The sequence below is a fragment of the Anolis sagrei genome, chromosome 12 (genome assembly GCF_037176765.1).
Source record: "Anolis sagrei isolate rAnoSag1 chromosome 12, rAnoSag1.mat, whole genome shotgun sequence".
NCBI lineage: Eukaryota > Metazoa > Chordata > Lepidosauria > Squamata > Dactyloidae > Anolis > Anolis sagrei.
In genome coordinates, this window is record NC_090032.1 from 20,661,454 (window position 1) to 20,677,021 (window position 15,568).

At 42.3% G+C, this 15,568-nt stretch overlaps 1 protein-coding gene across 1 annotated transcript in view; it reads left to right on the forward strand.

Annotated features, from left to right (window-relative positions):
• The window catches only part of ATG2A (autophagy related 2A), a 104,331-nt gene that overhangs the window by 12,418 nt on the left and 76,345 nt on the right, over positions 1 to 15,568 (forward strand). Inside the window, exons 4-9 of the mRNA XM_067472551.1 lie at positions 451 to 553; positions 2,760 to 2,925; positions 4,770 to 4,904; positions 8,585 to 8,681; positions 10,709 to 10,882; positions 14,208 to 14,350. Of these exons, the coding sequence (XP_067328652.1) occupies positions 451 to 553; positions 2,760 to 2,925; positions 4,770 to 4,904; positions 8,585 to 8,681; positions 10,709 to 10,882; positions 14,208 to 14,350 (818 nt within the window). The remainder of the gene's footprint in view (positions 1 to 450; positions 554 to 2,759; positions 2,926 to 4,769; positions 4,905 to 8,584; positions 8,682 to 10,708; positions 10,883 to 14,207; positions 14,351 to 15,568) is intronic.

The following is a 15,568-nucleotide window of genomic DNA, read 5'->3' on the forward strand; positions in this document are numbered from 1 at the left end:
CGTCTGGGGAGGCCCTTCTCTCGGTCCCGCCTGCCTCACAGGCACGCCTGGCGGGGACGAGAGATAGGGCCTTCTCGGTGGTGGCCCCCCGGCTGTGGAACACCCTCCCTGTGGACATCAGACAGGCGCCCTCCCTTATTACATTCCGCAAGAGACTAAAGACGTGGTTGTTTGAGAAGGCGTTTGACTAAGTGCTACAACAATTGGCAATGATGATTGGAACGGAATATGGAAAACGAGATTGGATTGTGATTCTATAATGAGACGTCGCGAATGATTTAGTGTAATTGTATTATTGATAGTGATGTCGTTATTGTTGTTTGTGATATTGCCTATATTGTAATTTGTTTTTATATGTTGTACACCGCCGTGAGTCGCCCTAGGGCTGAGAACGGCGGTCTACAAGCGCAGTAAATAAATAAATAAATAAATAAATTTCTCCCCTTCCAGTTCTGCGGAGGATCGAAGTGACCTTTCTGGACACAGTGATACGTGTTGAGCACGTGCCCGCTGGGGCGGAGAGCAGGATCGCCTTAGAGGTGCACATCAAAAGGTAAGGCTTTGCAACAGCGGGTAATGACCCAAAAAGACCGTAACGACCCAAAAAGCTACAGACCAATCTCCCTGTTGTGCCACCTCTACAAAGTTCTCGAGAGACTTATTTTGCATAGAATTATGGAAAATATAGACCCCTGTCTGATCCCACAGCAAGCTGGCTTCAGGAAAGGCAGAAGCTGCACATCGCAAGTGCTGAACCTGACTCAGCACATCGAAGGTGGCTCTGAAAGGCAGCAGATCACAGGAGCTGTCTTCATAGACCTGTCAGCACCCTATGAGACTGTGAACCACCGCTGCCTCCTCCTGAGAAAAATGTATAGTATCACCAAGGACGACCACCTCACCCGCCTCATAGGAAACCTGCTACAAAACAGGAGCTTTTTTGTTGAGTTCCAGGGCCAGAGAAGCAGATGGCGGAAACAGAAGAACGGCCTGCCTCAGGGGAGCGTGCTTGCTCCATCCATGTTCAACATCAACACAAATGACCAGCCACTGCCAGAAGGGACGGAGAGCTTCATCTATGCTGATGATCGTGCCATCACCGCTCAAGCAGGGAGCTTTGAGGTGGTTGAACAGAAGCTCTCCAAAGCTCTAGGTGCTCTAACTGCCTATTACAGGGAAATCCAGCTGATCCTTAACCCATCTAAAACACAGACGTGCGCCTTTCACCTTAAGAACAGACAAGCATCCTGAGCTCTGAGGATTATGACCTGGGAAGGAATCCCACTGGAGCATTGCAGCGCACCCAAATACCTGGGAGTCACTTTGGATCGTGCTCTGACCTACAAGAAGCACTGCCTGAACATCAAGCAAAAAGTGGGTGCTACAAACAATATCATACGAAAGCTGACTGGCACAACCTGGGGATCACAACCAGACACAGTGAAGACATCTGCCCTTGCGCTATGCTACTCTGCGGCTGGGTACGCATGCCCAGTGTGGAACAACAATCTTCATGAACCTTACAACTACTGAATGGGACATGGCTCTCAATAAATGTAAAAATGGCAAAGCAGCTGGCCTGGATGATCTACGGATGGAACAAATCAAGAACTTTGGTCCCAAAGCAAGGCGCTGGCTGCTGGAGCTGATGAACAACTGCACTGCATCCTGTCAGATCCCCAAAATCTGGAGGAAAGCAAGAGTCATCGCCATCTTGAAGCCAGGCAAAGCCCGTAATGACCCAAAAAGCTACAGACCAATCTCCCTGTTGTGCCACCTCTACAAAGTTCCGGAGAGACTCATTTTGCAACATCATACGAAAGCTGACTGGCACAACCTGGGGATCACAACCAGACACAGCGAAGACATCTGCCCTTGCGCTGTGCTACTCTGCTGCTGAGTAAGCATGCCCAGTGTGGAACACATCTCACCACGCTAAAACAGTGGATGTGGCTCTTAATGAGACATGCCCCATTATCACGGGGTGTCTGCGCCCTACACCACTGGAGACATTACACTGCTTAGCCTGTATTGCACCACCTGACATCCGCCGGGAAGTGGCAGCCAATAGTGAAAGGACCAAGGCAGAGACCTCTCCAGCTCATCCCCTGTTTGGGTATCAAGCAGCACGTCGACTTAAATCAAGAAATAATTTTCTAAGATCTACAGAGACACTCGTTGGAACACCTCAGCAAGCGAGAGTCCAAAAGTGGCAGGCTCAAACCCAGAACCTCAACCAATGAGAGACTCCCTCCTGGGCCCACAGAGGACTGGGTGACTTGGAAGGCGCTGAACGGACTGCGCTCTGGCATCACGAGATGCAGAGCCAACCTTCAGAAATGGGGCCACACAGTGGAATCCTCGACATGCGAGTGTGGAGAAGAGCAAACCACTGACCACCTGCTGCAATGCACCCTGAGCCCTGCCACATGCACAAGGGAGGACCTCCTTGCAGGAACACCAGAGGCACTCCAAGTGGCCAGATACCAGTCAAAGGACATTGAATCAACTACCAAACTTGCAAATTTTGTATTTTGTCTGTTTGTTTTCTTTGTTCTGTTAGAAATGTAATATATTTGACACAACAAATAAATAAAGTCCCCTTAGGTACTGCATCATGGCATTCATCGTCATACTCAAGTGCTATCAGTATACCACATATTCATCAAACAGTATTTTCTCTGTGATTAGATATGCTGTGCCCTTTCTATCCAAACATTGGTCTTGCCTTGTTCTAACGGGTTTGCTCTTTCCCCCAGGTTGGACTACTGTGACGAAGCGGTGAAAGATCCCGGGCAAACGCTCTCTGTTGACATCCACCAGCCTCCTCCGTTCGTCCACAAGATCCTGCAGCTGAGCGGCGTCCTTTTCTACTACGAGGAGTTCACGGAAGAAGGCGCCCGGACACCTTCGCCAGCGCCAAAGGTAAAGATGGCTCCAAGGGTTGGATGCCTACCTTCCCACGTCCTTTCACCAACCTGAGGCCTCCTTTGCCAACTTAGGATAATGGGACTTGCAATCTTCGGTTGGAGAAGATCTTGTTTTTGAGAGTGTCAGAAACACAACCCAATTCATTGAAATGAGATAGAGATATAAAAGAAGCATTCTGTCTCTGCCTTGGTCCTTTCACTATTGGCTGCTCCTTCCCAGCAGATGTCAGGTGGTGCAATACTGGCTAAGCAGTGTAATGTCTCCAGTGGTGTGGGGCGCAGACACCCCGTGATAATGCGGCATGTCTCATTCAGAGCCACATCTACTGTTTTAGCGTGGTAAGATGTGTTCCACACTGGGCATGCGTACCCAGCCGCAGAGTGGCATACCGCAAGGGCAGATGCCTTCACTGTGTCTGGTTGTGATCCCCAGGTTGTGCCAGTCAGCTTTTGTATGATGTTGTTTCTAGTGCTCACTTTTTGCTTGATGTTCAGGCAGTGCTTCTTGTAGGTCAGAGCACGGTCCAGAGTGACTCCCAGGGATTTGGGTGTGTTGCAATGTTCCAGTGGGATTCCTTCCCAGGTAATAATCCTCAGAGCTCGGGATGCTTGTCTGTTCTTAAGGTGAAAGGCACATGTCTGTGTTTTAGATGGATTAGGGATCAGTTGGTTTTCCCTGTAATAGGCAGTAAGAGCACCTAGAGCTTCAGAGAGCTTCTGTTCAACCATCTCAAAGCTCCCTGCTTGAGTGGTGATGGCATGATCATCAGCATAGATGAAGCTCTCTGTCCCTTCTGGCAGTGGCTGCTCATTTGTGTCGATGTTGAACATGGATGGAGCAAGCACGCTCCCCTGAGGCAGGCCGTTCTTCTGTTTCCGTCATCTGCTTCAACAAAAAAGCTCCTGTTCGGTAGCAGATTTCCTTGAGTGGTGATGGCATGATCATCTGCATAGATGAAGCTCTCTGTCCCTTCTGGCAGTGGCTGGTCATTTGTGTAGATGTTGAACATGGATGGAGCAAGCACGCTCCCCTGAGGCAGGCCGTTCTTCTGTTTCCGTCATCTGCTTCAACAAAAAAGCTCCTGTTCGGTAGCAGATTTCCTTGAGTGGTGATGGCATGATCATCTGCATAGATGAAGCTCTCTGTCCCTTCCGGCAGTGGGTGGTCATGTGTGTAGATGTTGAACATGGATGGAGCAAGCACGCTCTCCTGAGGCAGGCCGTTCTTCTGTTTCCGCCATCTGCTTATCTGGCCCTCAGAGCTCGGGATACATTAAAAACATTAAAACAATTAATTAAAAACAATTGATTAAGCACACCAGTTAAAAACCAAATCCAAGTCCAGGCCAATTCATTGTCATGGGTTGCCTAGGTCGCCTTTCCATTTGCTGCTAATCACTAGTCAAATGCCCGGTCCCATAGCCACGTCTTCCGTTTCTTTCTGAAAGACAGGAGGGAGGTGGCCAGTTTGATGTCTCTGGCGAGAGAGTTCCACAGATGGTGGGGCAGTGCTGAGAAGGCCCTGTCCCTCATCCCCACCAATCGCATTTGCGATGGCGGCGGGTACGCAGGCCCTGCTCTCGGTCCTCATTTCAAAGCTCTCTGCTTGGGTGGTGATGGCACAATCGTCGGCGTAGGTGAAACTTCCTGTCCCTTCTGGCAGTGGCTGTTAATATATATATATCACAAATTATAATACTTATAGGACAAAATAGCCCTCAGGCAGCACAGCCACCGCCTCTAAGACCTGATGGATTCTGGGATATGTAGTCCGACGTGGCAGCTTTTCCAAGATCTCTCCTAGAGAACTAAGTGGTATCTCTCTTTTCTTTTATCCAGGAGGCAGCGGAGTCTTCCGGCTCGCAAGGAGAGGAGGAGGCCGTTCCCAGCTCTTTGCTTCAGATCGGGAGCTGCTCTGGATACACGGAGATGAGGATCCGGCTCAAGCAGAACGAGGCCTTTCCTGGACCCAAGGTCGCTCATGCGTGAATAATAATATTACCAATAATATTACAATATGATGGTATAGTACAATATTGTAATATATAATACTGGTATTGTGCTATGCTAATAATATAATATAATATAATATAATATAATATAATATAATATAACTGTATATACATATAATATTTTAATGTAGTACACTATAATAATAATATGATATTATAATTACATATTTCATATTACATGCATTATTACCAATAATATTACAATATGATGGTATAGTACAATATTGTAATATATAATACTGGTATTGTGCTGTGCTAATAATATAATATAGAATCATAGAATCAACGAGTTGGAAGAAACCTCATGGGTCATCTAGTCCAACCCCATTCTGCCAAGAAGCAGGAATATTGCATTCAAATCACCCCTGACAAATGGCCATCCAGCCTCTGCTTAAAAGCCTCCAAAGAAGGAGCCTCCACCACACTCCGGGGCAGAGAGTTCCACTGCTGAACGGCTCTCACAGTCAGGAAGCTCTTCCTCGTGTTCAGAGGGAATCTCCTCTCTTGTAGTTTGAAGCCATTGTTCCGCGTCCTAGTCTCCAGGGAAGCAGAAAACAAGCTTGCTCCCTCCTCCTCCTCCCTGTGGCTTCCTCTCACATATTTATACATGGCTATCATATCACCTCTCAGCCTTCTCTTCTTCAGGCTAAACATGCCCAGCTCCTTAAGCCGCTCCTCATAGGGCTTGTTCTCCAGACCCTTGATCATTTTAGTGGCCCTCCTCTGGACACATTCCAGCTTGTCAATATCTCTCTTGAATTGTGGTGCCCAGAATTGGACACAGTATTCCAGATGTGGTCTAACCAAAGCAGAATAGAGGGGTAGCATTACTTCCTTAGATCTAGACACTATGCTCCTCTTGATGCAGGCCAAAATCCCATTGGCTTTTTTTGCCGCCACATCACATTGTTGGCTCATGTTTAACTTGTCCACGAGGACTCCAAGATCTTTTTCACACGTACTGCTCTCGAGCCAGGCATCGTCCCCCATTCTGTATCTTTGCATTTCGTTTTTTCTGCCAAAGTGGAGTATCTTGCATTTGTCACTGTTGAACTTCATTTTGTTAGTTTTGGCCATTCATCTCTCTAATCTGTCAAGATCGTTTTGAATTCTGCTCCTGTCCTCTGGACTATTGGCTCTCCCTCCCAATTTGGTGTCGTCTGCAAACTTGATGATCCTGCCTTCTAGCCCTTCATCTAAGTCATTAATAAAGATGTTGAACAGGACCGGGCCCAGGACGGAACCCTGCGGCACTCCGCTCCTCACTTCTTTCCAGGATGAAGAGGAAGCATTGGTGAGCACCTTCTGTGTTCGTCCACTTAACCAATTCCAGATCCACCTCACCGTAGTTTTGCCTAGCCCACACTGGACTAGTTTCCTTGCCAGAAGGTCATGGGGGACCTTGTCAAAGAAGGCCTTCCTGAAATCCAGGTACGCTCCATCCACGGCATCATTCCCCGCATCTACCCAGCTTGTAGCTCTATCGAAGAAAGAGATCAGATGAGTCTGGCATGACTTGTTTTTGATAAATCCATGTTGACTATTAGCGATGACTGCATTTGTTTCTAAGTGTTTGCAGACCGCTTCCTTAACAATCTTTTCCAGAATCTTGCCCGGTATCGACGTGAGGCTGACCGGACATTGGTCATTGTTTGGGTCGTCCTTTTTTCCCTTCTTGAAGATTGGGACCACATTGGCCCTCCTCCAGTCTGCTGGAGCTTCTCCCGTTCTCCAAGAACTCTCAAAGATGGTTGCCAATGGTTCCGAAATGACGTCCGCTAGTTCCTTCAATAATATAATATAATATAATTGTATATACATATAATATTTTAACGTAATACACTATAATAATAATAATATGATATTATAATTACATATTTCATATTACATGCATTATTACTAATAATATTACAATATGATAGTATAGTACAAAAGGAAGAGGGGCCGACCTAGGGCAAGATGGATGGATGGCATCCTTGAAGTGACTGGACTGACCTTGAAGGAGCTGGGGGTGGTGACGGCTGACAGGGAGCTCTGGCGTGGGCTGGTCCACGAGGTCACGAAGAGTCGGAGACGACTGAACGAATGAACAACAACAAATACTAATCATGTAATAATATAATATAATTGTATATACATATAATATTTTAATGTAATACCCTATAATAATAATAATATGGTATTATAATTATATATTTTATATTACATGCAATATTACTAATAATATTGCAATATAATGGTATGGTACAATATTGTAATATATAATACTGGTATTGTGCTATGCTAGTAATATAATATATTGTATATACATATAATACTTATAATATTTTAATGTAATACACTATAATAATAATATGATATTATAATTATATATTTTATAATGCATGCATTATTACTAATAATATTACAATATGATAGTATAGTACAATATTGTAATATATAATACTGGTATTGTGCTATGCTAGTAATATAATATATTGTATATACATATAATACTTATAATATTTTAATGTAATACACTATAATAATAATATGATATTATAATTATATATTTTATATTTATAATATTTTAATGTAATACACTATAATAATAATATGATATTATAATTATATATTTTATATTACATATAATATTACAATATAATGGTATAGTACAATATTGTAATATATAATACTGGTATTGTGCTATGCTAATAATATAATATATGATATATTCATAAAATATTTATAATATTTTAATGTAATACACTATAATAATATGTTATTATAATTATATATTTTATATTACATGTAATATTACTAATAATATTGCAATATAATGGTATAGTACAATATTGTAATATATAATACTGGTATTGTGCTATGCCAATAATATAATATATTATATATTCATATAATATTTATAATATTTTAATGTAATACACTATAATAATAATATGATATTATAATTATATATTTTATATTTATAATATTTTAATGTAATACCCTATAATAATAATATGATATTATAATTATATATTTTATATTACATATAATATTACAGTATAAAGGTATAGTACAATATTGTAATATATAATACTGGTATTGTGCTATGCTAATAATATAATGTATATTCATATAATATTTATAATATTTTAATGTAATACACTATAATAATATGATATTATAATTATATATTTTATATTACATGTAATATTACATAATATTACAATATGGTAGTATAGTACAATATTGTACTATATAAGACTGGTATTGTGCTATGCTAATAATATATATGATATATTGTATATACATATAATGCTTATAATATTTTAATGTACACTATAAAAATAATATGATATTATAATTATATATTTAATATTACATGCAATATTACTAATAATATTACAATATACTGGTATAGTACAATATTGTAATATATAATACTGGTCTTGTGCTATGCTAATAATGTAATATATTGTTTGTGTTTGTGTGTGTGTGTATACATATACATATACATATACATATACATATACATATATATATACACACATATATGTCTTGTAAGCCACTCTGAGTCCCCTTCAGGGTGAGAATGGCGGCATATAAATGTCTTACATTAATTAATTAATGAATTAATTAATTCTTTGTGCCTCTCCTCAGCTGGAGTTGGATGGCAAGATGGGATCGCTGCACCTTTTGCTGGCCCCTCAGCAGATCTTGTATTTGCTGGACCTTCTGGGATCTTTGAACCTCTCAGGTGAGCTCGGAAAAAGGCTTCCCATAAACTACAACTCCCACCCCGACCTCGCAAAAACCAGTTGGCGAGAGACTGTGAGCGGTTGCAATCCAAAACGTCATTAGCAAAGGTCACAAATGTGTTGTCGAAGGCTTTCATGACTGGAATCACTGGATTGCTGTGAGTTTTCTGTTCCAGTAGCATTCTCTTCTGACATTTCACCTGCATCTGTGGCTGGCATCTTCAGAGAACTGTTGGAAGTGTGGCAAGTGGTGTGTGTGTGTGTCTGTGTGTGTATAGGATGAACATAACTCAAAAACCACCGACACCAAATTTGGACACAACACACCTATCAGGCCAACGAGTGACCATCATTCATAAAAACATTGCAAAACACATTTTTTTTGGCTTTTTAAGTCTCTTCCACTGTGGTTTTCGGTGTTTTTATGAGTGATGGTCACTCGTTGGCACCCAATGTGGTGTCAGTGTTTTTTGCGTTGTGTTAATCCCACAAACGAACATGACATATTTATTTATATAGATTTACTATTTTACTTTATTACTATTTATATTCCTACTTTATTTACTATTTCTATGAGTTAAACCACTGAGCTGCGAAGCTTGCTGACCGAAAGGTCGCCGGTTCGAATCCGGGGAACGGCGTAAGCTTCCGCTGTCTGCCCCAGCTTCTGCCAACCTAGCAGTTCGAAAACATGCAAATGTGAGCAGATCCGGCGGGAAGGTAACGGCGCTCCATGCAGTCATGCTGTCCACATGGCCTTGGAGGTGTCTATGGACAACGCCAGCTCGTCGGCTTAGAAATGGAGATGAGCACCACACCCCAGAGTCGGACACAACTGGACTTAATGTCAGGGGACAACCTTTACCTTTACCTACCTATCTATATATATAAATCTGTTAGGTTGGTTCAACCGGACAGTAAAACCCCACAACCCCCCAACGAAACTTAACCAAAATTCCCATGCCCATAACACAACCGACAAGGTACAAACATATCTACTCAAAATGAAAAACAACACAACAACACACTCACAAAACGGCAAAACAACAAAACTAAAAAAAAAACCCAACGAAACGTAACCAAAATTCCCATGCCCATAACACAACCCACAAGGTACAAACATATCTGCTCAAAATGAAAAACAACACAACAACACACTCACAAAACGGCAAAACAACAAAACTCACAAACCCCCCAACGAAACTTAACCAAAATTGCCATGCCCATAACACAACCCACAAGGTACAAACATATCTACTCAAAATGAAAAACAACACAACACACTCACAAAACGGCAAAACAACTGAGCATGCATATTGGCGCCCAGCCACAAGTTCCCTGAGCACGCACACAGCCTTCCGGCCAACGTTCCCTCTGCGGAAGCCATGCCCACTCCAAGCCCCACCGCGCTGCTTCCCGCACACACACACCCCCTGCCGCATGCACACACACAACCCCACGCTCCATCACTCTCCCTGCGCCGCCGCATACACACACGCAACCCCACGCTCCATCACTCCCCCGCCGCCGCACACACACAACCCCACGCTCCATCACTCCCCCCCGCCGCCACACACACACACGCAACCCCACGCTCCATCACTCCCCCTGCCGCCGCACACACACACGCAACCCCACGCTCCATCACTCCCTCTGCCGCCACACACACGCAACCTCACTCCCCCCGCTGCCGCACACACACACACGCAACCCCAGGCTCCATCCTTCCGCCCACCCCTGCACACACATAATAGTCCAGATATCTACCTCAACTTTGATAAGTTTTACTATAGGCCACAGCAACGCGTGGCAGGGCACAGCTAGTTATTTATATAGATCTGTCCATGTGTGTATGTTTCAGTGTAAATGGTGAGCCCACTTGATTGGGTTTACAGATGACTAGGACATTGAGAAATTTTAGTTTTCCTCGTTTCCTTTTTGGGAAATTGGATGTTTTGGGTGGATGTCCCAGGCCTCCCTTCTCTCAGATCCTTCTCTGTGTTGACTCCCTTCGTCCCCAACGCAGAGTCCGGCCTCCTGCAAGAGCAGCTGAGCAAGAACCGCCCCCTCGACTCCGAGGACTTGAAGCTGATTGAGCAGGACCTCAGCCAGCAGCTCCACTCGGGCTTCGCAATGACAACAACAATGGCCGCCACTCGCCTGGAGAGCATGGGCACCTGCGCTGGGCTGGAAAACGGAGGTAAATATCGTGGTAGAAACTCTCTTGAGGAATGTCGAGGTCCTTTTTCTTGCACAGCGTCCACCATCATGGACAGGTTGAAGCTTAATCCAGACAAGACAGAGGTCCTCCTGGTCAGTCGCGGGCCCAACCTGGGTATTGGGTGGCAACTCCCCTTGAAGGCACAGGTCCGTAGTTTGGGGGTTCATCCTGGATTCAACATTGTCGCTTGATGCTTAGGTGTCGGCCTTTGCACAACTCATACCTCATGAAGTCTGACTTGGCCAGGGTGGTCCATGCCTTGGTTACATCCAAACTGGACTACTGCCATGCGCTCTACATGGGGCTGCCCTTGAAGACGGTCCGGAAGCTCCAACTGGTGCAACAGGTGGCAGCCAGGCTCCTTACTGGAGGAAACGATAGGGAGCATACAACACCCCTATTAAAAGAGCTTCATTGGCTGCCGATAAGTTGCCGAGCCAAATTCAAGGTGCAGGTCATGACCTATAAAGCCCTAAACGGTTCGGGCCCCGCCTATCTCCACAATCCGCAATTTCCTTCTATGAACAAGCACGAGCTCTAAGATCTTCCAAGGAGGCCCTCCTCTCGGTCCCACTACCGTCTCAAGTGCAAGAGTAGGGCCTTCTCAGTGGTGGCCCCCCACCTCTGGAACGCCCTTCCAAGGGGAATAAGACAGGCCCCATTCCTCCCCGACTATCTCCACGATTGCATTTCCTTCTATCTACTGGAACCTAAGATCTTCCAGGGAGGCCCTCCTCTCGGTCCCACTACCATCTCAAGTGCGGTTGGTGGCAACGAGAGAGTAGGGCCTTCTCGGTGGTGGCCCCCCACCTCTGGAATGCCCTTCCAAGGGAAATAAGTCAGGCCCCATTCCTCCCCGACTATCTCCGTGATCGCATTTCCTTCTATGAACCGGCATGAACTCATCTTCCGGGGAGGCCCTCCTCTTGGTCCCACCTCCATCTCAAGCACGGTTGGTGGGGACGAGAGGGAGAACCTTCTCGGTGGTGGCCCCCCATCTCTGGAATGCCCTTCCAAGGGAAATTAGACAGGCCCCATCCCTCCCCGACTATCTCCGCGATCGCATCTCCTTCTATGAACCGGCACGAAATCTAAGATCTTTCGGGGAGGCTCTCCTCTCAGTCCCACCTCCGTCACAAGCACGGTTGGTGGAGACGAGAGAAAGAGCCTTCTTGGTGGTGGCCCCCCGCCACTGGAACATCCTTCTAAGGGAAATTAGACAGGCCCCGTCCCTCCCCTCCTTTCGTAAGAGCTTGAAGACCTGGTATCAGCGTTTCTCAACTTGGGGGTCGCGCCCCCTGGAGGGGTTGCGAGTGGGTTTCAGAGGGGTCGCCAAAGACCATCAGAAAATACATATTTCTGGTAGTCTGAGGAACCCCTTTGTCAGAGAAGGCTGAAGATCTCTCCGCCTGTCCTTCCCTTCCTTTTTGGAAATAGATGGCGAATCCTCACACCAAAAACCCTCCTCCGCTATGATTGACCGGCCTCTCAGCCAAGGGGAGGGCTGTTTCTCGGACTCCAAGCAAGGCGTGGACAGCAGGCGTGCTCGGTACATGGCAGCATGGTGCACATATGTGGGCAAGGGAGAGCATGTGAGGTCGAAGGGAGGCACACGCTGGTGAATCCCTTCAAGACATGGATTTCTGTGTGCCAAGTTTGGTTCAATTCCGTCACTGGTGGAGTTCAGGATGCTCTTGGATCCTTGCTCGTGGACTATACATCCCAGCAACCACAACTCCCAAATGACAGAATCAATTCCCCCCAACCCCAATTTGGGCGTATTGGGTATTTGTGCTAAATTTGGTCCAGTGAATGAAAATACATCCACATTACAAATCATAACAGGAGCAAAAGTAAAAATTATTAAGTCGGTAAAGATTTCCCTTTAGCCATACAGCCCGGAAAACTGTCAGCAACCAATTGCTATTATTATTACTATTACTATTATTAATATTATTACTATTATTATTATTATTACATTAATATATTATATTATTACTATTATTATTACTATATTATTAATATATTATATTACTACTATTATTACTACTATTATTGCTATTATTATTGCTATTATTATTATTGCTATTATTATATTATTATTACTACTATTATTACTATTGCTATTATTATTATTATTATATGTTATTATTATTACATTAATATATTTTATTATTACTATTATTATTGCTATTATTATTATATTATTACTATTATTCGTATTGCTATTATTATTATATTATTACTATTATTATTGCTATTATTATATTATTATTACTTTTATTACTATTACTAAATTACCATATTATTACATTAATATATTATATTATTACTATTATTATTACTATTATTATTCTTTACTATATTATTAAATTAATATATTACTATTATTACTATTGTTATTACTATTATTATTACTATTATTATTATATTACTATATTATTACATTAATATATTATATTATTACTGTTATTACTATTATTATTATTGCTATTATTATTATATTACTATATTATTACATTAATATATTATATTATTACTGTTATTATTACTATTATTATATTATTACTATATTATTACATTAATATATTATATTGTTACTATTATTATTATTGCTATTGTTATTATATTACTATATTATTACATTAATATATTATATTATTATTATTGCTATTATTATTATATTACTATATTATTACATTAATATATTATATTGTTACTATTATTATTATTATTGCTATTGTTATTATATTACTATATTATTACATTAATATATTATATTATTACTATTATTATTATTGCTATTATTATATTACTATATTATTACATTAAAATATTATATTATTATTATTACTATTATTATTACTATATTATTACATTAATATATTATATTATTACTATTATTATTATTACTATTATTATTGCTATTATTATTGCTATTATTATATTACTATTATTATTATTACTATTATTGCTATTATTATTACTATATTATTACATTACTATACTATATTATTACTATTATTATTACTACTATTATTATTGCTATTATTATTATATTGCTATTATCATTACTATTATTACTATTATTATTATTGCTATTATTATTATTACTATTATTATATTACTATATTATTACATTAATATATTATATTATTTCTATTATTATTACTATTATTACTATTATTTTTATTGCTATTTTTATTACTATATTATTACATCAATATATTATATTATTACTATTATTATTATTATTATTGCTATTATTATTAATAATAATACTATTCCCTCCCTGCCTTTCCAGAGATGTTTTTCTCCATGGCGCCCATGACCAGCAGCGTGACCTCCGTGCGCTCCGTCAGCGAACTCTCCGACATTGACCTCGAGTCCTCCACCCACAGCGACGTCAGCGCCACCCATCTGCCCGCTCCGGCCTTTGCGCCAGGGGTGAGATCATAAGATCACCCTCAGTATATTTCTTTGTTCATAAATCATTTTTATTAATCACAAAATAGGACGATTTGTGAGTAGATAATAGTCAGATTCAAATTATACAGCACTGATGGTCACAGCTGACCTCCAGTTAGAGCGCTCAAGGGCCAGGGCTTCCCAGTTCTCAGTGTATATGCCAGAGTTGTTAAGGTTGGCTTGTTTACTCAGGATTCCTTGAAAAAGTCAATTTTTAGTTGTCCAAAATGCCCTTGGGTGGTAGGCAGTGTGGCATTGGTGGAGGACGTTGGCAGGGATCTTGGACATGTTTACACTGGGATGTCTGTGGTGGAGGAAACACATGCAATCTAGGAGGGAATTGTCCCCATATGAAAGCCTTCACTTGGGTGGTGGGCAGTATGGTGTTGGTGGAGGACGTTGGCAGGGCTCCTGGACATGTTTGCACTGGGATGTCTGTGGTGGAGGAAACACATGCAATCTAGGAGGGAATTGTCCCCATATGAAAGCCTTCACTTGGGTGGTGGGCAGTATGGTGTTGGTGGAGGACATTGGCAGGGCTCCTGGACATGTTTGCACTGGGATGTCTGTGGTGGAGGAAACACATGCAATCTAGGAGGGAATTGTCCCCATATGAAAGCCTTCACTTGGGTGGTGGGCAGTATGGTGTTGGTGGAGGACGTTGGCAGGGCTCCTGGACATGTTTGCACTGGGATGTCTGTGGTGGAGGAAACACATGCAATCTAGGAGGGAATTGTCCCCATATGAAAGCCTTCACTTGGGTGGTGGGCAGTATGGTGTTGGTGGAGGACGTTGGCAGGGCTGTTGGACATGTTTGCAGTGGGATGTCTGTGGTGGAGGAAACACATGCAATCTAGGAGAGAATTGTTTCGATATGAAAGCCTTCCCTTGGGTGGTGGGCAGTGTGACGTTGGTGAAAGACATTGGCAGGGCTCTTGGACATGTTGACAGTGGGATGTCTGTGGTGGAGGAAACACATGCAATCTAGGAGAGAATTATTTTGATATGAAAGCCTTCGCTTGAGTGTTGAGCAGTGTGGTGTTGGTGGAGGATGTCGCCTTCCCTTGGGTGGTGGGCAGTGTGGTGTTGGTGGAGGACATTGGCAGGGCTCTTGGACATGTTTACACTGAGATGTCTGTGGTGGAGGAAACACATGCAGTCTAGGAGAGAATTGTTTCGATATGAAAGCCTTCGCTT